A 23,864-nucleotide genomic window follows, 5' to 3' on the forward strand; every position below is an offset into this window, starting at 1 on the left:
AACATGGTGCTCAGCACTCTCAAGTAGTATTCAAGGTCACGGTATTTGAGTACTCGTCCAGACTCGTTTACTCGGCTTCGATAGCTGGTTCTTCGAAAGCTTCAAGCTAGGACGTTAAGATGCGTTGGAACTTGGGTTTAACATGCGCAGCTGCGCTATTCGGCTTCGGTGCGTACCTACCTATTCTAAAGCATCGTGGAGATATTGGAGGGTCTTCAGACGTCGGTGGTTATGAAGAGCATTGGTTAACATTGACGGCGGAGATTTGTTTACAGCATCCGAAGCCAGCGCCGATGTATTCCGTGATCCCGACACCGGGTTCTCGTTTTCTCAGAAGGACGTTGCTATTACGACGAACAACAACTTCATCACGTTCCGTATTGCGATCCCGAGCCCAGCGCCCGCGGGCCAGCCCTACGATGCCGTGATCCAGATCGTCGCCCCTGTTGCTGCTGGCTGGGTCGGCGCCGCCTGGGGCGGCTCCATGACGAACAACCCCCTACTTATCGGCTGGGCTAACGGTGCAAGCGGCGTGGTATCTATGCGCCGAGCGACGTAAGTTGAATATTTCGCAACATGGAGAAAGAAGCCTACCTACCCTGTATACTTTTCCTACTCTCCCCCCCTTTTCTATACTTATTAGAAGAGATCCAAAACTAACCCATCGCAGCTCCCACACCGCCCCGACAGCATACACAGGCGCCTCGTTGCAGCTCCTCAAAAAGGGCACCAAGAGCAACAGCACGCACTGGCAAGTAACAGCCAAATGCACGGGCTGCACGCAATTCACCACCACGGGCACCACCACCAAGACGCTGAACCCCGCCGGCAGCAACCGCCTAGCCTTCGCGTACTCCAAGACCAAGCCCAGCCAGCCCGGGTCCGACAGCTCGCCCATCAACGTGCACGACCTGTTCAACTACTGGGACCACGACTTCGCCGCCGCCGGCAACCCCGAGTTCCAGGACCTGGTCAACAGGAACTTGTGAGTTTGAGTGTTAATTAATTACCTACCTACCACCTAGCTAGCTCCAGCGATGAGGAGGTATTCGGAAGAAGGGTTGGGGGAAGAGCGGGTTTTCTTAGAGAGAAACGTTATGATGATGACGATGATGACGATGAAGAAGAAGAAGAAAAAATAAACTTATTTATCTTTATTGTCTTGAGAGAACCCCTTCTAACACCGTCTTTGCGTTAAAGAAATTCTTCGCTTGCGTACGTCCCCGCGAGAAGCCCGAATCTGCGAAGAAAGGGTGGCGTTGTCGTGTAGTAAGGGTGCGTGTTTTTTTTTCTTCGGGTTTTTCAATATGATATATAGGTATACATATATACAAGTGTGGTCTAACATCTGCGCTGCGGATGGGGTTTTTGTAGGCATGTGTTCTTAAGATGTAGGTACCTAGATGAGGAAGAAATTGGGGAGGGAGGCGCTTGTGTGATTCATTCTACTGTCCTTCCCGCCGAGGATATCGTATTTAGTGTATAGGTATAAAATAGATTATCCGGACTCGGTCTCCCACCTACTATGGGCTTTCTACCTGAGAGCATGTAATGAGTTACCCTCAAGTTCTGTTCTGTCCCTTCAAAACATGACGTCTCGCCCTGAGGCTCAAACATGTCCCAGAAAACTCAGCTGGTGCTGTTGTATCGACTGCAGAATCGGCATGTCCAGTGACATCGCGCTCAAAGTATTTATAGTCTATGTATTTATAGATGCATATACATACCTACATACCTACCTACATATGCGTCCCATATAGTGGGAGTTTCATTCAACTCATTTTACATTTTAATATCCTTCAAGATCACTTACACACAAGATTTCCGCGACGATAAATTCAAAATTGAAAGTTTAAATTACGTGGAATGATATCGATGACAACGGCTAACGTCTAACATATTTAACAATTTCAACAACAAAAAACAAACATTGACACCAACGCGCGTGCAAATGGCTGTTTCTCTATCTCGCTAGTACAGATGGCAAATCCTACCGGCGAAGCTTCGTCGAGGAGACGACGAAGACCAACTTTTCTCCAGCAGGATTCCCTCTGCCTAGCAAGCTTCCCGCTGGAGCGGTTCCGTCTAAGCCTTGATAGCCATCTCGCCCATGGGGAGAGCCGCGAGCCCTGGGATTTGTTACTAAGATATTCTCGGTAGTTCCAGAGAAGAGGGGGGAGAAACTTACAGCCGTCAACCGCTTCGGGAGCTTGTTGCTCCTTGGTGCAAGCGCTGTACTGGGCAGAGGTCTGGGCGTGGATACCGGCGGTAGCGCAGTCGGTGTTAAGACCGCACGAGCCGATGTTGTCCATGGCCTTCTGGAGAGTGTCACCCTCCCAGCCGAAGATGTAGTCGCCGTGAGCGGCAGGGCCACTGTAGAAAGTTAGTTGATTGCCTCTTATACGATGATAGTCTTTAATAATCGGGGTTTTCAGCTTACCCAAGGTTCATGGAGTAGACGTAAGGGTTGGAGCCGTCGGTGGGGAAATCGGCGGCGTTGGCGAACTCGGTGACGTTCCACATCAGCTCGTACATGATCTGGGGGAGCTTGACGGGGTGCGTGGACGGGCAAGCACCACCGCCGGTAGCACCGGAGCCGGAGCTGTAGGCGACGTGGCTCTGGTGGTCGGGGCTGTCCAGGTTCTTTCCATCCCAGCAGCTATAAAGCAGGTCAGCAAGTTTGAGCGAGGAGTGACACGTGTGCTTGCTACTTACGTAGGGAAGATGATGGTCTGTCGGATCATCTTGCAGCTCTTGGAGCTGGGGATATCAACAGTGTCGGAGCCAGTGCAAGGAGCACCACCGACGAAGGTGTCCTCGCTAGTCGACGTCCAGCATCGGTGGCAGATGTTTGACTTCTGGACTTTGTTGGGGTCGGTGTTGGCAGCGTTACCAGCCAACATACGGAAACCCTATCGTTTTGGTCAGGCAATCTCTATCAAAGAGTCTTGCTAATCATCTCATACCTTCTTGAAGGCGGTAGTCTTGCCGCTGGGGATGTAGTAAAGGTCGAGACCACCCTTGTTGATGAGCTTTCCTTGCGGGCCACCGTTGCCGACCTGGGGGACACGCTTGTAGGTTCCGTTCTTGGCCTTGTAGAACATGACGGCGGTCCAGTAGTTGGACTTGTCCTCCTTGAATGTGCACGATGTACAGGTGGAGGATGCCAGGTCGTGGACCGCGGGGTCCATGGTGACGTTCAGAGAGTTGCCACCGACCAGCTGGTGAAGATGAGGAGTGTACTTCATGCCGGGGTTGACCAAGGGGTCGATTCGGTCAACGACCAACTGGGAGCATGCGAATCGCAGCATGCTGTTTCCGAACTGGGCGGCGGCATTCTGCGCTAGGAGCGCTGCGACAGCGAGCGAAGTCAGCTGCATCGTGACTGATTTCACCCAAGACGTTGATCGATGAGCCTTAAGAGTTAAGGAGGTGAGAATGAGTGAGACGTTGAGCGAGCAACGATGATTTGCTGAGAAAAAGCAGCGATATATGCACGGTTGCAGAAGTAGAATCCGGGGATCTGAAATCTGGGGAAGTTCGCGATGCCCGTCGTACTTGTATGATCCGTCAGAGGGTATGATCCGTGAGAGGGCTCTCTCGCGGGCTCACGCCTACGAACTGCCGAGCGCGAAGAATTCGTTCGAAGATTTCCTTCACTTGGACGCAACAAAAATATCGGCAACTATTGGCTAGGATCATCTCCAAACTTGATTGGCATCGATTTCCGCATTGGGGGTCAAGGACAGCCATGGCTCCGTGTATTGATTAATCCCTAAGCCTTGCTTTCACCCCCTTCTGGCTGTATCGCATTTACCCGGTTATTTACACCTCCCAATTATAGAACCGCGATAGATGGCAACGTAGCAACAAGCCGCATCTATACTCCGGAATACGGGTCTAAGCAAGTTCGAGTTCAATATTGGATGCGTCTTAGATATCTCTTTGCCACTAGCAGCCGTATACTAACACGTGTAGTTACCTAGGATCGACCTGAATTAGGCTACCGAACATCATCTTCCATATCGCCTCGCATGTGGAGACTTACCATGGTTCTACGCACGATCGAGAACTTTCACCGTCACAGGCCTGCTATTCTGCTATTCTGCTATTCTGGTTATCGGGTTAGGTATTCTAGCTCGCCATGTTATGATTAGCTCCACGGTACGCCTCCCCACGCTGCTGTTGACGACTGATCGACATCCGTGGATAGCCTTATGGCCGAACGTGCGGCGAGGGTTACCAGGGTACGCAAAGAGCACCCGCTCTTCACTATATCCGGTCGAAATCTCGGCCCTAATGTAGAGAGGAGGAAGCAGTGCCAAGACGTATTATAGGCCCTGGTCCGGTATCCATACCATAGGTGTTATTTGGAACACATGCTGGTGTCGTCATGCCCGAAGAGAAAATAGAATCAGTTGCTTGATTGATTCGTCCTGGCGGTAAGCGTACTCATTGGTGGCACGCCTAGACATTTACATTAGCCCATGGCATTGTCGTTGGTGCCTTGTGATGAGGCCGCGAATGCGTATGCGCGTATGTGACCTGTAAGATGAAACATGTAGCCAACGAATATGCTGCCTCGATATTGCGGCTGCTTGTCACAGGCCTTTCCCCGGTCGAAGCTCCCACGTAATGATTCGGTTAGCTATGCCGTAGGGCATACTCCTGAGCGAGGACCACCATAGCGGAGAAAAGGGGGGAATTCCAAATCATTTGGTCGTATAGGAGAAACGGAGTAACTCTCTTAGATGACTTTGCATCCATAGCCCAAAGTAAGCCCGGGAGAATAGGATCGCCGATTGATGACTGTCGGGCAAGATAGATAGTTAATAGCTTAGTCTATTGAGTCACAATGCAGTGCTTCGGTCCGGGTTGACGGGATAAGAGACTCGTAACATTTGGAATACTCGAGAATAATCGTCGGTTAGATGGAACGAATATTCCAATTCCTACTTTTCATCTTAGTAACTTGTTGCCTATTGCTTCATCATAAAACTTCTCGTTCTACGAAGAAAAACTTACTGACTTACCAAGTTAGCTCGTATATGCTCTAGGGATAAGACACGCAGCTTGTTTGTTCATCGAGTCTCCCCACGGATAGCAGCGAATCATAAAGGTCGCCTCAAGGATTCCCGAGCCTAACCCGCGCATAGATGGAGCTTTCCTTTTCAAAACCCGAACTTGGTTGAGTCACGAGGACACTCCGAGTTCTTCGCTACTAACTCTAATGAGAAACATAGTTCTACACGAGAGAGACATGCTTGCCTATGAATTGTAAACGTCAGCGGTATCGGCCACGTCGGAGAGTAGTCTGTTAAACTTTCTAGTTATCTTATTCCCTAAGAATGACGATGATCATGAATACTTATTCTTTACTTAATATCATCGTCAAGAACTACACTCTATAATACCACTTTCCGTCTCAATATTCGCTATATCAGGGTATCTAATAATAGCTGTTGTTTTTATTATTAGGTACTCTAAGAATAAGAAACAGCATACCTAAGAATCCAACGCGCTGGCTAGCGACTTTGCCAAAAGTCTCGTTGGTGGCTATAGTTAGGTAGGTAGTTAGCCTTTTGGGCTGGGGATGCCATGTGAGTATGCGTTGTAACCGGGCCACCCGCAGATGATATGGAAATTGATTAACTTTGCTAGGGACTAATATATAAAGGTTAGTTAATCTATAATAGAAGACGAGCAGTGGTGGGAGTGAATTTGTTACTAAGGAGTAAGAAGATATATATTAATTACCTTAGGTACCTGTTATATGCGATCCATGACAAATAACTCGAATTGTGTTTTGCATATCTTCATCTACCTACGTTGCAGATTCTCCGTATCCATTCGATTGTAGTTGAGCAAAGTATATCACAAGTCGAGTGAAGTCAGTATAGTCTTACCTAACCTAACCCCCTCGCGATATCGCGACAATGATCCAACCCTATGGATGGGGACTCGGCTCGGCGGGGTTTCGCGAAATCAACAACCGAGACCAGCCAGACCAATCCCGTTCGAGGTCTAGCATACGTTCGTATCTCTCGATCCCAAACCAGGTTCGTTATCATCATGCCTGCAGAAGATCTCGGAAGATGCCTAATACATACTGTTAGAATGCGACCCTGCCACCACGATCGGATGCCGATCAGGCGGGTGAGGTAAGTACGGACCTGAGGGCCGGCGCAAAAAAAGAAGAAAAAGAATACCTAATCATCTACTCTATTCTGCTAGATTAGCAATCCCGAGGTAAGTATTTTACGGCGAAAAGCAAAGGAATTTGAATGACCATGATAGGGGGTAATAGCATTCTCGCAGGCCTCTTCCTTCATGTGACGGTCTTCACCGCAAGGTGCATTGGACACCGTTTAGGACCGTCTAGATCGCAGGTATGTCGCATCTCATGCATTTCCCACGAGACTTCGCTCCTGCGAAATAGTACAGGAGTGTAACATATCCTGATGCGACTCAGGAGCGGGAATTGTTGTAGAACTAACGCTGTAAAAGTCTGTCCCGCTTGATCTGTCACCATTCTACAACAATAAAGCATTTGGCACATACCCAGGAGAGGCTTCTTTCGACACTCTAGGCCAATCTTACCCGGTGCCGGATCTAGATGAGCCCTACTATATCTCAAGCGATACAGGCATATTATACTCATTTCCGGGATACACCGGGCCCGGCAAGCCTGACAATGTCATATGCGACAGCCAAACCATAGCTGTACCTCCCGGGTCGTACTTCTCGGCCTCGTTCCTAATCTCCGAGGACAAGGAATCGGAAATAGTTTCTGGAAATGTGACATTCACGTATACCGACAGCAGCACGTCGGTGTATGAACTGCGCTCTCTGGACTGGTATAGCTTCCTGACTATTAACCGCGGAGAGCTGATGTTCCCCAATCGCTTCACCGCGACCGGTGTGGATTACAACACCAGCCACATATTTGAGCGAACCGCTCATTTGGATCCTGGGAAGCAAGTTCGCAGTATCACGTTACCGGAAGCAACCAGCGCTGACGATGGCCGACTGCATGTGTTCGCCGTTTCTCTGTGGAAAGCCGCCGCGGGAGTAGACGTGCAATCTATCCGTCCGACTCAAAAATGGCTTAGCAGCGGGTCGCAAGTAGTTGAAGTCACAGTTAATAACGCTGGACTCGATTGCGTTGCAGGAGATGGGTTAACTCTATCAATCTCTGGTAAAGCCCTTCGAACCACCGACAAAGGGCATCTCAAGCGGCTATGTCCAGGAGACCAGAAGATCGTGACAATCGGTGTAGAATCAAACTCTACCAAACCGCTCAACGCCTTAGTGGTCATCGACAATGGCGTTACTCAACGGTCCCTCGAATTCGAGAACATCCAATTTGGCCTGACCGAATGGACCACCGACTTAGACAACCTCGCAAGACACGAAAGCCCAGAATGGTTTAACAATGCCAAATACGGCATATTCATCCACTGGGGGCCATATGCCGTGACAGGATGGGGCAACTCCTCACCGCACGAGAGCTACGCAGAATGGTTCTGGTAAGCAATACCCCTCATGAATATCCCTCATGGGTTCCTCCATAGGTAACCACAGCTTCTAACCAAGACGCCCAGGTGGTACTCAACGCACCACCCCGAATCCGATCCCTCCGACTTCTTCGACTACCGCCTGCGCACCTACGGCAAAGACTGGGCCTACGACGACACCTTCGCCAACTTCACCGCCTCCAACTACGACCCGAAAGCATGGGTAGACCTGATCGCCGACGCCGGAGCCAAGTACTTCGTCATCACGTCCAAGCACCACGACGGCTTCGCGCTCTTCGACACGGGTGACACCAGCAACCGCTCCGCATTGCACTACGGCCCGCACCGGGACTTACTCGGCGAGCTCTTCGACGCCGCGGCCCAGTACCAACCCCATCTCAAGCGCGGCACGTACTTCTCGCTGCCCGAGTGGTTCAACCCGTCCTACGGCCCCTACGGCACAGACACCTGGCCCGGGATCATCGCCACAAACCCGTACACCGGGGCCACCGAGCCGTACACAGGTCACATCCCCGTATCCGACTTCCTATCAGACGTCATGCTCCCGCAAATCGAAGCCCTAGCATATACCTACCACACCGACATCCTCTGGTGCGACTGCGGCGCCGCCAACACAACCGCCCTATTCGCCGCGCAATGGTACAACGCCGCGCGCGCCTCCGACCGCCAAGTCACCACCAACAGCCGCTGCGGGGTCCCGCAAGCCGCCGACTTCGACACCCCGGAGTACCAGCAATTCGCGTCCGCGCAGCGCCGCAAGTGGGAAAGCAACCGGGGTTTGGATCCGTACAGCTACGGCTACAACCAGGCCACGCCCGACTCGGCCTACATGAACGCCAGCAGTATAATCTACACGCTTGTCGACATCGTGTCGAAGAACGGGAATCTGTTGCTAGATTTTGGGCCCCGCGCGGATGGAACGGTGGTGCAGGCCGAGGTGGATAGCTTGTTAGAAGCCGGGAGGTGGATTAGCGGGCATGAGGAGGCGATTTTCAATACGACGTATTGGTTTGTGCAGAGCGAAATTGCTGGGGGGGCGGATGTTAGGTTTACGCAGACGGATGAGGCCTTCTATGTGCTTTTCTTAGAACGTCCGGTGCTTGAAGGCGGTGTTGTTAATATTGCGGCACCGGTGCCAGTAGTAGGCGGCGATGAGGTTAGTTTGTTAGCCGTTGAGGGTGGTGAGAACCTGACATGGCGAGTAACCGGGTGCGGTAGCGAGACGATACTCAAGATCGAGGTTACTGAGACACTGCTGGATAAAGACGAGTTCTGCTGGGTGTTTAAGATCAAGTATACATGATAACGCCACAGTCTATCCCAGTTTAGAAAACTACCTGCCTATGCTAAGATGCTCTATCCGGCTATGCTTTCGGTTGGGTATTGAAAAGGATGCAATCTACTGAAATCAGCGAACGCCATAGTTGGTCCCAAATAAAAATCTTTGCTTCCGAAACTCATTTCCATTCGAACAATATCATAGCTCTTCGTTATTCCAGCGTCATCCTCCTGACATCCCTAGGAAGATCGGGTGGGCTCTTTCCATTTCGGTACTGCCACAATCGACTTAGATCCTTTACTCGGACCTTTCCGTCATCGATATCATCTTTATTTTCGTAAAAGCTGCCGTGTACTACAACTTCACCCTGAACAATACCTCCCTTTCGTCCAGCAAGCTCGATCAAGGACCAGCTATTCTCGACAGCTTCGCGCAGGTCATCTTTTTCTGTGCCCTCTTCAGCCACTTCTATAACACTGCTCATAAAGTCATTGCGGTCAGCACAGCCCGTAAATTCCCCCTTGGCATTTCGTTTGAGCGGAAACATCCCGTTCAGGTAGTGCTGGGAGAATTGATGTCCGCCCCGCGGAGAAGTGTGTTTGAATACGCGTCCAATATATCGAGGCATTTCCGGAGATGCGCGCTCGTTTGTTACGAAATGAAGAATTCCCCATAGAGCGACAAAATCGGTCGTGTGGGCGTAATGCTCGACATGAGCGATCGCGCGATCGGATGCCGGCACAGTATAAGCCGTAGCATGCGAGGCGCTTGACTCTTTTGAGAGCGAGGTGAGCGTCGGGACCCGTCTATTAACTTCAGACGAAGCTCCACTACCGTTTGACGGTCGCCTCCTCAACGATAATGACTGGGCCTCGACTGGAGAGTCGGTGAGGGGGATTTCAGCAATGTTAGTATGGATCTGACTGCCTTCTTTCGAGCTTTTCTTTTCCATATCCAAAGAGAGGACATGTCGGTGCGGATTGTTGAAATGATTAGAGGCATTCCCAAAGGTATACACCTCAAGCTTCGATAAGAGATTTTGTGGTAGCTCTTGAAGTAACCAGTCTAGGACCAAACCGCCTTCTATTCCACCTTGTGAGTGTAAAATGAAAACCACCTTGGTGTATTGTGGGTTATATAGCTTTTCCTTGATAATCTTATAAGCCGCTCGAATGTCGCTTGTAGCGTATCCGAAATTACGTTGTACTAAGCACTCGACAACGTCAAATATGATGCCCGTGGTTCGGTTGTGAACACCAATAACTGGTCGCTTGAAAGTGAGAGCCAAACGATTGATGTTGCTTCTAAGCCAAGCTTCTCTGGTTCTTGGGGTTAGCGGAAAATGGCACACACCAGATTGTCATGGGGTCACACATACCCGACAGCAACGCCATTTAGGAAAATCCATTGCTCATGTGCATGCTCTTCTAGAGCGGGCGCATATTTCGGATCCGAGGTGAAGGTAATAGTTTTACCATTCAAGTTGAGACATAAAAGCCAGTTCAAAGTAAAGAAGACCGTCATTCCCAGTGCCACCATCCAAACCGGAAATAGGACAGCTAACGGCAGCGTTAATATGAATAACAACTGAAGGACCACAAGAATCGCATGGATGACCATGCACCATATGTTCTCCCAGGTAAACGAAAGCTCGTCAAAATGGTCTCCGTCGCAGGGTCGGAGAGGCCAGATTACCCAAGGTAGAGCCCAAGCGAAGGTGAAGAAGTATCTCACATCCCACATCATCAACCGCCAGGGCATGTCGGTATAGCTGTAGTTAATAACGGACTCGCCACCGACCTGCGAGCCGACAAACTCTGTACGATCCATAATGGGACCTGATTTCGCTCCATTTGATCTCGTGAATATATTTGAAAAGTAGAGAAGACCTCCAACCATAGCAACGAAAACGCAGCTAAAATAGACAGAAAAATCCATAGAAGAAAAGAGCGACTCCGGATGGGGAGTGCAGCATTGTTTTATAACCCCCAGGATACCCATCTTCGCATCTTCTCAGCTACATACACTAACCAAGCCTCGCCCCCAGACGTAAGAGATAAAGTGCACGGTAGTACCCATGGTGCATGGTGTCGGCAACGGCACGAAGTGGCTACTGGACCGTGACATCGTGGCTAGGGCCCTAGATAACGACATCTTACAGGGCTGAGGAGCTTCGCTTCTTGGCGTCCATAATTATAATTGTAACCAATGAGCAGTAGTATACGACGTGTGAGTTGGTCATAATTCGGGTCATAATTCGGGTCATCTGAGCTTAGACGCTGGGGGCATTTTGAGTTGTGGAGGGTTGGAGACATGAAATAAGAGGGAGTTTTTCTATAAAGGTGTCCCTTCTATTCTGATCAGGCCTCTTGATTCGTTAACTGGAACCTATCCCGAGAAGCTGCAATTACCTAAGCTTTACCGAACAGTCACAAGCCACGTCTTACGTATTTGCTTTTCTCCGAGGTATGTAGGTACCTGGCCTTTTACTCATAGCAGGCAGCTACTGCTATAAAAATCTAAGGCTTAGGGATGTGTTACAAAGTTAGGTCGCACCATGGACAAACAAAATGCCATGTGACTTGTTTCGGCCCGTGTTCGGGGTACCTTAGGTAGTTGTAGTCGCAGCACCTACCTAAGACCTAAGGTAGGTACCTAATTAGCGCTACCACTCAGTTAGGTAGGTGCCCTACGTAGGCCTCTAAGCTTTCTAAGCGTAGTAGCTAGTGGTTACGTCAATTCTCTTTCGTCAACTTCAACCCGACCTGTTTAATCTCTTGACTCGTAATTCAATCGAAGCCAAGTCAATACAAACTCGGAGAAATGGACAAGATAATTGAAGAGCCGCAGATTACCTCGCCGGGGACCTCGGTCGCAACACCGAAGGTTCTCATCATGATGGCCGACTATGGCCACGACCCCACGGGTGCGTCGCCTTTGAGATATCTATCTTGCGCATCGCATGCACAGTTCCATCTCTAACCAGCCCCTTCTAGAAACTGCCGTACCTTACACCGCATTCAAGAACGCGGGCTATGAAGTCCAGTTTGCGACCGAGAACGGAAACCATCCACGATGCGACAAGAAAATGCTGGAGGGATTTACTCAAAAGCTACTCGTACGCCATGACGGCTCGTGACGGCTTACCAGATGTTTGAGCAAGCTATCCTAATACCCTAGCAGGGCGCAAAGAAGGAAGTTATCCGCCTGTACAAGAAGATGGTTGTGAGCGACGAGATGCGCCACCCGCTCTCGTGGTCTGCTCCTGGCTTCTCCCTCGATCCCTTTGATCTCGTCGTCTTCCCGGGAGGTCACGACAAGGGAATGAAGCAAATCATCGAGTCGCCTATCGTGCATAATCTTGTAGTAGACTATTTCCCCAAGACTAAGAAGCCGAGTAAGAAGGTTATTGCCGCCGTGTGCCATGGAGTTATGGTCCTGTCCGAGTCAAAAGATGCCAACGGCAACAGTGTTATACGGGATTGCATCACGACAGCATTGCCGGCGAAATTCGAACAAGCCGCGTACTGGAGTACCCGGGCAGTCCTCGGTGACTACTATAAGACGTACGGTCATGGAAGCGAAGATGTTGAGCAATCGGTATGAAAGCCAAACCTCTGCGAACCGATGTCGATGTAAATATTCAACTAAGCCAATTCACAGATTAAAAAGGTTCTTGCCGACCCAGCTCAGTTCAAGGCCAGCTTAAACCCCGGCCCGTAAGTTCTCATTCGCCTCTCAATCTTTAAGGCTACGATCGTATTATAGCCTAGTCTCCTTCGCTCACTGTTTATTTCCAGGTTTACTGTCGAGGACGAGCAGTACAATTATATCAGTGCTCGGTATCCCGGTGACGCGGAACTATTCGCCGAGGAGATCATCAAGCTCTTTGAGAGTTTCCATAAGATTGTGTAGATGTTCTTATTCTTGCGTTAGCACGGTCTCATGATACCAGATTGACGATACCCTTTTCAGCGGATATATAAGAGCTATATGTAATTTAATACACTAATCCTTCAGAATTGAGGTAATTGCTTCGTCAACCCCCGATGCTACGACTACAGGTGCGCGCATTTCATCCAGCCGGTCTATCCAACCTGTACCAACCCGATCGATAAATGCTGCTTTTAGCCCTGCTGCCCTCGAGCCGACAATATCAAACGGGTTGGCGCTTACAACCCAAACATCACCTGCTTCCCCCTGTTTTCCAACTTGTTCGACTAGATGATCATACACCCTCCTGTCCGGTTTGAAACACTTTAAGCTATCAACTGTAATTAACGATTTGAACCTCTCTACGTGCGGCCCTAGTTCCGGCGAGGTTTTAATCGAGTTCCCAACCATCTCATCAGTGCCATTAGAAAAGACGTAGGCATCCACCGAATCTTTATTGTTTTCCAAGAGCTTCAACGCGGAGGGAATTTCGGGGAAGACATGTAATGCATCATACGACTTCATGAGAGTATCGGCATCTTTCGCCGAAAGTGTCAGCCCATGCTCTGCTACCGCATGACCCAACGCATTGTGCGTTATCTCGCTGAATGGCTTATATTCACCTAGTACCCCTGGTTAGAGAATATTCGGCGTAGCTGTCGAGAGTAGAACGAAACAGCCCTACCCATGCTATTAATCCGCCACGTATATTCTAGCTGGTACCGTCGCCACAAGGCGGCCAATTGTTTAGCCTTATCCTCATCGTAGATTTTGGCCAGCTCATGAGCTATCGACTCGGTAGACAGTAACGTCCCATATAGGTCAAACGCAATAGCTGTCTTCTTAGCTGCCATTAAGAACCGTGTCCGTTATGGAGTTTCCCGGGGAATGAGTCAATTGGCGAAAGAAGACGGCACGCTCACTCTATACCTCACCCAAGATTTGTTGATGGGATCTCATACGCTTTGTCATCGTCATGAGTTGTCATGAGCTATATATTCGCCGGTTCATGCGGGGTAGCTATATACTGGATTGGGATAGGTGAATTGATAGCTTCAAGCTGTGTTTATTCTATTCTATTTTCATCTTTACTAATTCGAGGTAGATATAGGAGTTAATATAGGAGTTAATAAATCGGGCATCACCGCGTATATACTTCGGATTCATTATACCAAGACCCCTCTTACATCCCTTATATAGACGTGCATCTCTATTCTATAATTTATTACTCTTATATACAGATCTCGACTTTATAAATACAGCATAACTACTGGATAATCTCAGATAAAATGCCAACATGACATCACTACCAGAAGACCAGCAAAGAAATTACGAGATCTTCCGGGACTGTCTCTCGACCGCACTTATAGAGAAGATCTCCCGTCCCGAGCCAAAGTCAAAACGGGGATCCAAGTCCAAGAAAGCCACATCTTCTTCTTCCCCAGCGTCAACGCAATACATCGCCACCGAGACCTTCTGCGCCCTCCCCTCACAACTCAAAACCATCGATTACCACGAATACACCCAAGACGCCACGCTCCAAGCCCGCTTCGCCCACCACCTCCCCCCTCTCCGCATACACCGTTACCCGCGAACCCGCCCAAGGCCCCGACGAATTCCTCGCCCCGATCCTAACAGCCTTCCTCGTAGCCCTAGGGGGCTTGTCAAGCCCTTGATTAGGGCCGGGGGGGTAGAGGCAGAATAGGAATCTGGTTTATGGCTTGTATATACCAACTTGTAATGTTGAACATACCCGATGTAATGTCGATTTCTACTTAGTAGCAAAGAAAGAATATCCGAGAATCCAGAGTAATGGGATGGTCCTGATAATCAAGGGGTATATGATGTACTTGTTACCCAAGCAATGTTGAGCACTCATATGGCATATACGTGGCTTAGATGATATATTAAGAGAAAGCTTACCTCAACTGCACTCGATTACTTACCTTCCAAAGAGCACATCACCATAAAGTTACGGTGTTATCTACGGCAGGACTATTCCCGTACTAGCATACTAAGACCTACGCGGATATCGGGAACACATCTTGAAAAAGAGACCCCATAGCACCAGTATTAGCCGAGAAGCTTTAATATGAGTGACGGAATAACCAGATACACTTCATTTATTCATAGTTATCCGATCACCATCTCTTCGGTGCCTCTGCAGTACCCGACGAAAACGTCCGACTCATAACATTCGCTCTCGATCTCTCCTTCTCAAGTCTCGCCAGCCCTGTCCTGTCCGTGACGGGTGTGGCGTCGATAATATTATCGAAAGCATCATCCCCCTCGTTGTCCGATCCGTTATCCGAGTCTGGTTCTGCATCGGAGTCGACTTTATATCTTTGCTGTTGGAGCGGGGGCGGAATCGCCTGCGGCTTCGGCTTTCGGTCCGTCTCATCTGCATTGGCGAACGGCTTTGACGCGAGCACCTTGCGTCGAATCTCCTCCATTTCGGCGTCGTCGTCGGTGTCGTCTGAAATATCGAACGGGTCCCTGCTGGCCCCTCTTCCTTGCTGATCTTTTGCGCCTTTCCCTAGTTTTGGCCATTGAGTCGGCTTCTTACCTAGATAGATCCCATCGACACTATTATTATCTCCGTCTTCACCTTCCTCCTCGTCATCATCGTCTTCCTCTTCCTCTTCCTCTTCGTCGTCCGAGTCAACGATAATACGCCGATTAACGTTGCCGCCTTTCCATAAATCGTCGTCGTCGGCATTTTCTCTGCTTTCGGCGTGCTCCCGCTCTAATCTTTCCATCCATTCCTTCTCAGTCTTCACAATCTCGTCCTCGTCTGCGCAAGCCGCATATTTCTTCAGTACCTTCGAGTTGATAGCTAGGAAAGATTCGCCGTAGTTGAATGGCCGTAGAACCTCCTCTGCCCAATCGGGATGTCCACATATGTAGAACGAAGCAGCCAGAGCCTCTACGCAGTTCAACCGCAGAGGCTTTCCATAATTGACGGTATTTGCAGCGACCAAGTACGGCAGTAGTCGCTCGCATTTGCCGCCAACTTTGTTCCATTGAACTTCCTGCGTTCGCGCCCAGGAGCACTCAACTACCGCGGCACCGTACAGATCCATTAGCTCCTTGTCGGCCGGAGAGAGCTTGTGCTTCCCGTTAGGCGTGATAATGACACCGTTGTGTCTTTGGCCTAGGTGAAGGTCTCGCATGAGGCCGAGTCGTATGAGCTTCTTCCCTGAGCATCGCTTCGGATCGCAATGATTCAAATCCCAACACGCAGCTTTAAAGGCAGGCTTAGAAGAATCTGTACCCTGTTCGGAATCCTCTTCGGTAGTGCGCGGTCGAGGCCGGGCGTTTCCATGACCTTTTCCACCTCGAGATGAGAATTTGTCTTTCTTGTGGCGAACCATGTCTTTGGGATAGTTTTTTAATGATCACGGAAGTAAGGAGGTGGTAGCCGTATATTGTAACCTCGTAGTGTCTACCTATGTACCTAGGGAGTATGTCCCAATCGTACTTATAGACAGGAACTAATGATTCTTCGAAATGATGTTAAATGATGTTGAATGACGAAGCGTGGGGCAGATATCTATCCTGGACCCCGAAATTGAACCTGGCTGTTGGCGGGGTTTACATAGGTAGGTACATACAGGTAGGTACAGCAGTGGATCCGTGAATTGCATGTGGATCTAAAATAAAATACTAGATTAACCTAGGTACTTCGTACAGCGGATAAATTCGATAGTCCGGTAATACCTTTTTCTCAGGTACGGGTTCCTTCGTCTTCGCCGCGCCGCTGCCACAGCTCTGTGCCACAAGCCAAGGTAAGCCAAGGTTCGAATGGGAAATGGGAAGTGGGAAGTGGGATGCGACTGGGTTTAACTAGGTAGATAGGTAGTTAATGAATTTAGTGAGTTTAGTTTAGTTAGTGAATTTAGTTTAATGGACGCAGACGCCGCCGCATTAACACCGTAACATCTTAACCTAGCATCTTAGCGAATGAACCCTTTTTGAGCTTCATCACTCTGCCGCAGCAAAACATCATCGTTGCCAATGAATAAAAATACCAATCGTCGATCTCGCGCCACCTTATATCTATGGATGAGCTTATGGCCTTGAGCGCATTGCAATAAACCCAATTAAACTCAATTATATCGTCTATCGTCTTATATCAGTTCCCTCTTGTGACAACCCGATTTGAACCCGTCAAGATGGAGGCCGCCTCCGCTCGAGCGGCAGCCAGAGATCGTTGGAGCGAGATGGGCTTTCCGAGACCGTCTCAGCTTCAACGATTTATAGCGAGCGCCTGCAGTCCCGAGAACTACGAACCGAACCTTGCGCTAAACCTCGAAATCTCGGATCTGATCAATAGCAAGAAAGGCAGCGCTCCACGAGAGGCAGCAGTCGCCATAGTCAACTATATCAACTCGCGCAACCCCAACGTCAGCCTCCTGGCCATTAGCCTTCTTGACATATGCGTCAAAAACTGCGGATACCCCTTCCATCTCCAGATCAGTACTAAGGAGTTCTTAAACGAGCTTGTGAGAAGGTTTCCCGAGAGGCCTCCCCTCCGTTATACCAAAGTCCAATCTAAGATCTTGGAAGCTATTGAAGAATGGAGGAGCACGATATGCGAAACCAGCCGGTACAAGGAAGACCTGGGCTTCATTCGGGACATGCACCGTTTGTTGAGTTACAAGGGTTACCACTTTCCCGAGGTCCGGAGGGATGACGCTGCCGTTTTGAATCCGAGTGACGTGAGTAGGCTACGACGCATTTTTGTTGTGTCGACTGATCTAGCTAACCGTTGTAGAATCTCAAATCGGCTGAGGAAATGGAGGAAGAAGAGCGAGAAGCACAGTCCGCCAAGCTACAAGAACTAATACGGAGAGGTGCCCCGGAAGACTTACAAGAAGCAAATCGACTCATGAAGATTATGGCCGGCTACGACACAAGGTCCAAGACAGACTATCGCGCGAAGGCAGCTGAGGAAGTTGGTAAAATCCAAGTCAAGGCGCGCCTGCTAGAGGAGAGGTTAGCAGCGTTCAAGCCGGGCGATTCTATGAAGGATGGCGACGTATTCGAAGAATTAGCTTCGTCGCTCCAAAGCGCGCAGCCCAAGATCCAGAAGATGTGCGAAGAGGAGTCCGACGACCACGAGGCTGTGGCCAAGTTATTCGAGATTAACGACAGTATACACAGAACAGTCGAGCGGTGGAAGCTCTTGAAGAAGGGCGATATAGAAGGCGCCAACAAGATAGCCGCAGGTGCACACGTCGCCACACCATCCACGACAGCTGGGAAGTCGACGTCGGCCGCGGGCGAGCTGTCGTTAATCGACTTTGATGGAGATGCTGCAGCGAACGGTTCTGGTAACAACGCTGCCGGGTCGAGTTCGCAAGCTGGCGGTCTCGAGAACGATCTTTTAGGCCTCTCCCTAGGGGATAGCAGTAACAGTTTCGGTCAAGGTGGTGGAATATCACTTGGCTTCGGGGCAAATCAGAGTATGTCAGATCTACTTTCTATTAAAATGAAGGGTATCGCTAATCTTCATCTAGATGTACCGGGGCCTGCTTTGCTGTCATCGGTAACCCAAAATAACAGCGCAAGAGCGTCATCTCCTACTCCTCCTCCCTTTTCCCCCTTTTCGGGTTTCACATCGAATCCCGCGGCATCTCAGTCGAACACTCCGCAACTAAATCTATCCCAACAATCTTCATTCTCCAGGCCACCATCCCAGAAGGCGCCCGCTACCAGCGATCCTTTTGCAGCTCTCGCTTCTCCCCAATTCTCATCTAAGCCAGCTACCCCCAAACCTGCAGCGCCTCCTACGGCAGCTGACGACGACGAATGGTCGTTTTCTTCCGCGTTACCACCCGAACCTTCTCTTCCCAGGGAACTCCGAGTAGACGTTAAGGACGGTCCCCTGCAAATCCATCTTAGCGCAGCGAGGTCACGGACGCCAAGCGCCCTCGCGCTAGTCTTCCTCTTCTCCAACACGACCGCCGCGCCTATAAGCAATCTTCACTTCCAACTAGCCGTAACAAAGGTGAGCTAGCCTCATTACCCCTATCCCAATAAAAAGGTAGCTAACAATCGCAGGGCTTCGAACTCCAACTCCAGCCGCAGACGGGCCGCGCCTTGCAGCCCAAGCAGACGGGTGGCGTGTCCCAGTCTGTCGAGGTGTTCCACGCGGGAGACCGGGCCAAGAAGGTCGACAGCATCAAGCTCAGGTGGCGCGTTTCTTACACCCTGGGCGCCGAGAACAAGGCCGAGATGGGCGAGATACCCGAGTTTAGCATTGCGTGAGCCGGTGGATGTGGATTCGACGACGATGAGGATGGGTATGTAGGGATATAGGGGTAAGGAATGGAGCATGTGCGTAGGAAAGAAGTGCAAATGCGAGTCGGAGTGGAGTGGAATGGAATGGAATGGAAATGAATGTGGGGGTTAATAGTAGATTCGAATGAATAATTCCGCGTTGACGCCCCTTTTACATGGTCTACTTCCTATTTTCGTTTAATAGTGAATCGTGAATCGTGAATCGTGAATCTTGTATAGTTCGAGAATAAGTCCAGATTCTTAGCTCCCCGATACTTCAGATACTTTGTTACAATCTTTAATGTCTGCTCCATTAGATATGTACCGTTCTCGTTATAGGAGAAGAGTAACTAATTAATACCTACGTACTTACCTATATTATCCCTTCGTATCAAGTGTCTACCTATCTATCTATCTATCTATTTACCTAACTAACTCACATCCCGTTCCTCTCGCTTGATTAACAAGCCGCTGAACCAGAATCCACCTTATGCACCTAATCTAGAATTGGATAACTAGCTGGAACAGCAATGCTTTACTTCATAGAGGTATGTATGAAGGGAATTTCATGCTTGCCAATCACAGGATATACTCATACCAAGGTCGAAATCCCCTAGAACTAAAAGAATACATTGGGTAGTTAGGTAGTTAGTCAGTTACAATAACTAGGTTAATTTATATTTATTGTATCCCGTACCTATTTCACCAAGGCCCATTTATCTGGGAGAGCTGGCTGGTGTATATACACGACAACACCGCATACATATCTATATGTATGTACAAGCACCCGAGTAGGCGACGCCTAGGTACCTAAGATGCATTACTCGGCCTAATAAGGTACAACTGATGGGAAATGAGTACCGCCCCCCAAGACACCATCGCCCCTTATCACCCTATCCATATGCTCTTTTCTTCTTCTACCGATGTATATATATATATGAACGCAACCAGCCTCCGATATGCAGTGCACCGTCTATCCATGTTCACATACGCCCATATCATGCAAGTCGTTTTATAGTCTACTTGCAAGTCAGGTAGTTTAGTTAAACCTCTCATGCAACCTCTCTCCAGCTCCTAATAATCGTCGCTATGTATAACCGACTGAGTTAGGCACCTGCAAGGTACGCTCGGTCTTAATCTCCTCGTAAGCCTGGATCTGGTCGCCGACCTTGAAGTCCTGGAACTCGGCGAAGCCGATACCGCACTCGGTACCCCTGCGCACCTCCGCCACGTCCTTCTTGAGATGCTTTAGGGTTTCGAGTTTGCCTGCGTGGGGCGTTAGTAAAAAGAGATGGGAGAATATATAAATATAGATATATATATTCGCACGGAAAGAACCGAGGGAAAAGAAGATATTAAAGGGAAAGGAATTAAAAAAGGGAGAGGGCTCACCGTCATAGATCTTCTTCCCACCCCTGATAATGCGGAAGAGATTATTCTTCGCCACCTGCCCATTGCGCACCCTACACCCGGCAACAGTCTTATACGTGCGGCCCTTAATATTAATCGGGAATAGTTCCAGCACCTCCGCCTCACCCAGCACGCGGCTAGTGATCTCAGGCTCTAGATACTTGCTCAGAGAGGCAATGACGTCGTCCACTAGGTGATAAATGACGGTATGGTCCATGATCTTTACCCCCTTCTCCTCCGCCATCTTCTCGATGTATCCTGGCGTCGTCGTTGCGAAGTTCACAATAGTTGAATTTGATGCCGCCGCGTGCTCTACGTCGAACTCGTGGATGGGGCCCGTACCTGACCGCAGGATTTGCGGCTGCACCTCGTGATTGCCTAGCTCCTGGATCGCGGCGCATACTGCTTCCACAGAGCCGTGGAGATCGCCCTTAACTACGAAGTTGACTATCTTGGGGCCGTTATCTTCTTCAGGTAAGGGTTCGACAACCGCTTCTTCGTCAGCTGCGGCAGCCGCGGCAGCCTTCTCGCGAGCACGTTTTTCTTGAAGTGCCTTGCGAGCCTCGGATATACTTGCCTGAGCAACAGCATCTTTCTCCCGCTCGAGAAGGCCCTTGCGGTACTCTACCGCCACTTTAGCGCGGCCCTCGTCGGGTGCCTGGAGAACTTGGTCGCCTGCAGCAGGAAGATCTTTCCAGCCTAAGATTTCGACCGGAGTGCCAGGCGGCGCCTCGTCTATTTCAAGACCAGCCTCGTTGCGCAGGTGTCGGATTTTTGCCCACGTGGTACCAGCCGCGATATAGTCACCCGGTCGCAGAGTGCCTCGCTTAACGAGAACGGTGGCGGCCTTCCCTAAGGGCTTAAGGCTACTCTCGAGGATCCAGCCTTCTGCGGGACCGTCGAGTTCAGCTCGATGGTCCAAGATTTCAGAGAGCAGAAGGATATTCTCTTCCAAGTCTTCCATACCCTGGCCCGTCCTGCCACTCACGCAGACAACTTGGACATCTCCACCAAAGTCTTCGATCTCAACTCCTTCATGCGCGAGGTCGTGCTTAACCTGATCTATGTGGGCGCCATCCGTATCAATCTTGCTTATAGCCACAATCATCGGCACCTTTGCCGCGCGTGCATGTTTAATAGCCTCAATAGTTTGCGGCTTGACGCTGTCGTCCGCAGCGACTACCAAGACGACAATATCTGTCACATAGGCACCTCGTTGACGCATCGTAAGGAAAGCAGCGTGCCCGGGTGTGTCGAGGAAGGTAATGGGCATGCCAGAGGAGAGCTTCACAGAGAAAGCACCGATTCGTTGCGTGATACCGCCGTGCTCCTGAGCTGCTATAGATGATTTGCGTAGATAATCAAGCAAGGTTGTCTTTCCATGATCGACGTGGCCCATAATTGTCACAACCGGCGGTCGTAGTGGCAGAACCGACGGGTCTGCGGGTGGAGGGCGAGGTTTGAGGTCATGTTCTGCACCAGACTCGACTGTCGGCTCGTAGCCATACTCCTGCGCAACAAGTGCAGCTGTTTCTCCTGCCATAAGGCTGTCCAGTGTTACGCCCTCGAAACCCAACTCGCCAAGTTGAATCAAGAATAGATCGGGTTCTACTTTCAACGCCTCGGCCAGTGCTGGGATGCTGATTAATTCCGGCAGCAAGATGGGTACGGAACCGGCCCTTTCAGCTTCGCGTTCCGCTTTACGTTGTGCTTTTTGTCGACGCTTCTCTTGGTATTGGTCGTAGTCAAAGCCCCCCTCGTCATCTCCGTCGTTTCCGCGCCTAGAATTACGCCTTGAACGCTTATCACGACCTGCGCCTCGCCCCTCCTCATTAAACGGATCCGGTCGCTTATCGCGGTCGCGGACTCGGTGTTGATTTCCAGGACCAGGATCGAGTTCGGGTATAACCTGTGACTTTTTCTCTGCATCTTCTTCCGCCGAGGGTTCTTCCACCTTAGCTCCCCTTTTGGGTTTCGCATTGTCAAATTCTTTCCCCCAGTCGTCCACATCGGATGATTTTTCTTCTTTAACAGGGTTGCTTTGCATAGCATCCCAATGGTCTTTTTTAGGAGATTGCGTCGAATTTAAGTCATTATTTTCATCGGACGTTTTCGAAGTTTGTTCCGGAGCCGTTGGGTTCTGAGGCTTCGGTCCTAAAAAGACACCAGCACTCCTATTCATAACAGCCCAAAAGTCCTCACCATCAGATTTACTAGGTGTTTGCTTTCGTGCTAATAAGCCCCACCCCGAATTGTTGTCCGGTTTAGGAGATGGTTTAACAGTATTATTCGGAGCGGCTTGAGACGTCGGTTCTGACGCTGGCGGCTGCGGCTGTCGATCCTGCTCTGTACTATGTATTTCCGACTCCTGGCTCGCTGCCTGTACTGGCTCGGGCCCATCATCACGAGATATAGATATTATTTTTTTCCCCAAAAATGGCCCCTGGATAGGTCCGCCGTTTATTTTCGTTATTATGCTTCCTAGAGGTCTAGAATTTGACCCTCTGTCTACCTCCCTCCTGGGATAGTTGGACTCCAGCGAACGGGATGAATTAGGCTCTGAAGACTCGTAGAAGGTAATCCGAACATCGGGTTTAGGAGCTGATGTAGGCTGAAAGGAGATAAGAGGGGTACTTGGATTGGTCCCTAGAGACGGAGGACGTCTAGCAATTATACCCGGCCTCGCGCGATACTCACTGGGCCTGATCTCTCTTGGGGAGACGGGTTTTTTTTGCATAGTCACGCCATCTCTATGAAGGCTCTTCTCAATCTCTTCTTGCTTTTGTGCGTTCCATATACATCTCGCCCGAGGGCCATTATCAGCTGGCTTCGGCTTGGCAGCCTCGGCAGCCTGCTGGGCCTGCTGTTTCGCAAGTAGCTGCTGGCGTGCTAGGAGCTCATGCGGAGAGAGAAAGTCATCCGGCTTAGACTGCGCCTGAGGCTTAACCTGACTTCCCCATCCGCTGCCCCATCCGTCATCGCCTCTCAAAATCGCTGTGTTCGAAAAGTGTTTTTCGGTCCGCGACGTCGCTGGCCGTAGCGAAAGACGATGCCGACAGAAAGCGCATATTGAAGACTCCCGCTATGCAACATATTAATTAGTTAGCTCAGAACGAGACTCGGAGCAAAAGCAAATATGATTAGTTAGAATAAGTGCAATGCGAGCGAACTAACCCCTGATACTCTCGCTCTCAACATGGTGAAAGTGGCTGCTTCATATCGTCATGCGACTTTTTGAAGCTAGAAATAATCCCAGTCAAGGTTTATCGAGATAAAAAATAAAAAGGTCCGTATTGCGACGCACGCCAAATCGGATACCAAAAAGCTTTTTTATGGGGCCAAAGGGATGAAGCCGCGGGGCCGTCAACGCCGAGAAAACGGATCTGTCAGCCACGAGAAATGCAGGGGCAAGGACCAAA

At 49.9% G+C, this 23,864-nt stretch overlaps 10 protein-coding genes across 10 annotated transcripts; 5 read left to right on the forward strand and 5 right to left on the reverse strand.

Annotated features, from left to right (window-relative positions):
- The first annotated feature begins 26 nt into the window (after window positions 1–26).
- On the forward strand, window positions 27–1,215 carry F4813DRAFT_144844 (CBD9-like protein). The gene is made up of 3 exons (XM_049238876.1): window positions 27–168; window positions 276–555; window positions 671–1,215. Exons 1-3 carry the CDS (start codon window positions 120–122, stop codon window positions 987–989), a joined length of 648 nt encoding a protein of 215 aa, XP_049098058.1. The 5' UTR covers window positions 27–119; the 3' UTR covers window positions 990–1,215.
- Window positions 1,216–1,749: 534 nt separating this feature from the next.
- F4813DRAFT_145025 (uncharacterized protein) lies at window positions 1,750–3,653 on the reverse strand. The gene is made up of 5 exons (XM_049238880.1): window positions 2,967–3,653; window positions 2,716–2,912; window positions 2,441–2,659; window positions 2,189–2,373; window positions 1,750–2,129 (listed from the first exon to the last, which is right to left on the reverse strand). The coding sequence occupies exons 1-5, from the start codon at window positions 3,378–3,380 to the stop codon at window positions 2,086–2,088; spliced, it is 1,059 nt and encodes a 352-aa protein (XP_049098059.1). The 5' UTR covers window positions 3,381–3,653; the 3' UTR covers window positions 1,750–2,085.
- A 2,637-nt stretch (window positions 3,654–6,290) lies between these two features.
- On the forward strand, window positions 6,291–8,841 carry F4813DRAFT_381689 (glycoside hydrolase family 29 protein; the record flags this gene model as incomplete). Its single annotated transcript, XM_049245707.1, has 3 exons — window positions 6,291–6,389; window positions 6,508–7,529; window positions 7,605–8,841. 3 exons carry the CDS (start codon window positions 6,291–6,293, stop codon window positions 8,839–8,841), a joined length of 2,358 nt encoding a protein of 785 aa, XP_049098060.1.
- A 187-nt stretch (window positions 8,842–9,028) lies between these two features.
- Window positions 9,029–10,647, reverse strand: F4813DRAFT_391080 (uncharacterized protein; the record flags this gene model as incomplete). The annotated part of the gene is made up of 2 exons (XM_049247111.1): window positions 9,029–10,136; window positions 10,196–10,647. 2 exons carry the CDS (start codon window positions 10,645–10,647, stop codon window positions 9,029–9,031), a joined length of 1,560 nt encoding a protein of 519 aa, XP_049098061.1.
- A 993-nt stretch (window positions 10,648–11,640) lies between these two features.
- F4813DRAFT_391081 (class I glutamine amidotransferase-like protein) lies at window positions 11,641–12,732 on the forward strand (the record flags this gene model as incomplete). Its single annotated transcript, XM_049247112.1, has 5 exons — window positions 11,641–11,743; window positions 11,814–11,935; window positions 12,001–12,417; window positions 12,481–12,536; window positions 12,618–12,732. The coding sequence occupies 5 exons, from the start codon at window positions 11,641–11,643 to the stop codon at window positions 12,730–12,732; spliced, it is 813 nt and encodes a 270-aa protein (XP_049098062.1).
- A 93-nt stretch (window positions 12,733–12,825) lies between these two features.
- Window positions 12,826–13,604, reverse strand: F4813DRAFT_391082 (haloacid dehalogenase; the record flags this gene model as incomplete). The annotated part of the gene is made up of 2 exons (XM_049247113.1): window positions 12,826–13,373; window positions 13,436–13,604. The coding sequence occupies 2 exons, from the start codon at window positions 13,602–13,604 to the stop codon at window positions 12,826–12,828; spliced, it is 717 nt and encodes a 238-aa protein (XP_049098063.1).
- Window positions 13,426–14,673, forward strand: F4813DRAFT_145414 (uncharacterized protein). Its single transcript, XM_049238881.1, has 2 exons — window positions 13,426–13,791; window positions 13,856–14,673. The coding sequence occupies exon 2, from the start codon at window positions 14,048–14,050 to the stop codon at window positions 14,453–14,455; it is 408 nt and encodes a 135-aa protein (XP_049098064.1). The 5' UTR covers window positions 13,426–13,791; window positions 13,856–14,047; the 3' UTR covers window positions 14,456–14,673.
- On the reverse strand, window positions 14,674–16,622 carry F4813DRAFT_144904 (DUF367-domain-containing protein). The gene has a single exon (XM_049238879.1). The coding sequence runs from the start codon at window positions 16,122–16,124 to the stop codon at window positions 14,892–14,894; it is 1,233 nt and encodes a 410-aa protein (XP_049098065.1). The 5' UTR covers window positions 16,125–16,622; the 3' UTR covers window positions 14,674–14,891.
- Window positions 16,623–16,633: 11 nt separating this feature from the next.
- F4813DRAFT_365350 (VHS-domain-containing protein) lies at window positions 16,634–19,210 on the forward strand. Its single transcript, XM_049243909.1, has 4 exons — window positions 16,634–17,471; window positions 17,528–18,218; window positions 18,273–18,763; window positions 18,817–19,210. Exons 1-4 carry the CDS (start codon window positions 16,926–16,928, stop codon window positions 19,021–19,023), a joined length of 1,935 nt encoding a protein of 644 aa, XP_049098066.1. The 5' UTR covers window positions 16,634–16,925; the 3' UTR covers window positions 19,024–19,210.
- Window positions 19,211–19,701: 491 nt separating this feature from the next.
- On the reverse strand, window positions 19,702–23,748 carry F4813DRAFT_365353 (initiation factor 2). Its single transcript, XM_049243910.1, has 3 exons — window positions 23,620–23,748; window positions 20,428–23,527; window positions 19,702–20,301 (listed from the first exon to the last, which is right to left on the reverse strand). Exons 1-3 carry the CDS (start codon window positions 23,641–23,643, stop codon window positions 20,123–20,125), a joined length of 3,303 nt encoding a protein of 1,100 aa, XP_049098067.1. The 5' UTR covers window positions 23,644–23,748; the 3' UTR covers window positions 19,702–20,122.
- Window positions 23,749–23,864: the final 116 nt, after the last annotated feature.

This window comes from Daldinia decipiens, assembly GCF_022478715.1.
Source record: "Daldinia decipiens strain CBS 113046 unplaced genomic scaffold F4813scaffold_25, whole genome shotgun sequence".
In the NCBI taxonomy this organism is placed as follows: domain Eukaryota; kingdom Fungi; phylum Ascomycota; class Sordariomycetes; order Xylariales; family Hypoxylaceae; genus Daldinia; species Daldinia decipiens.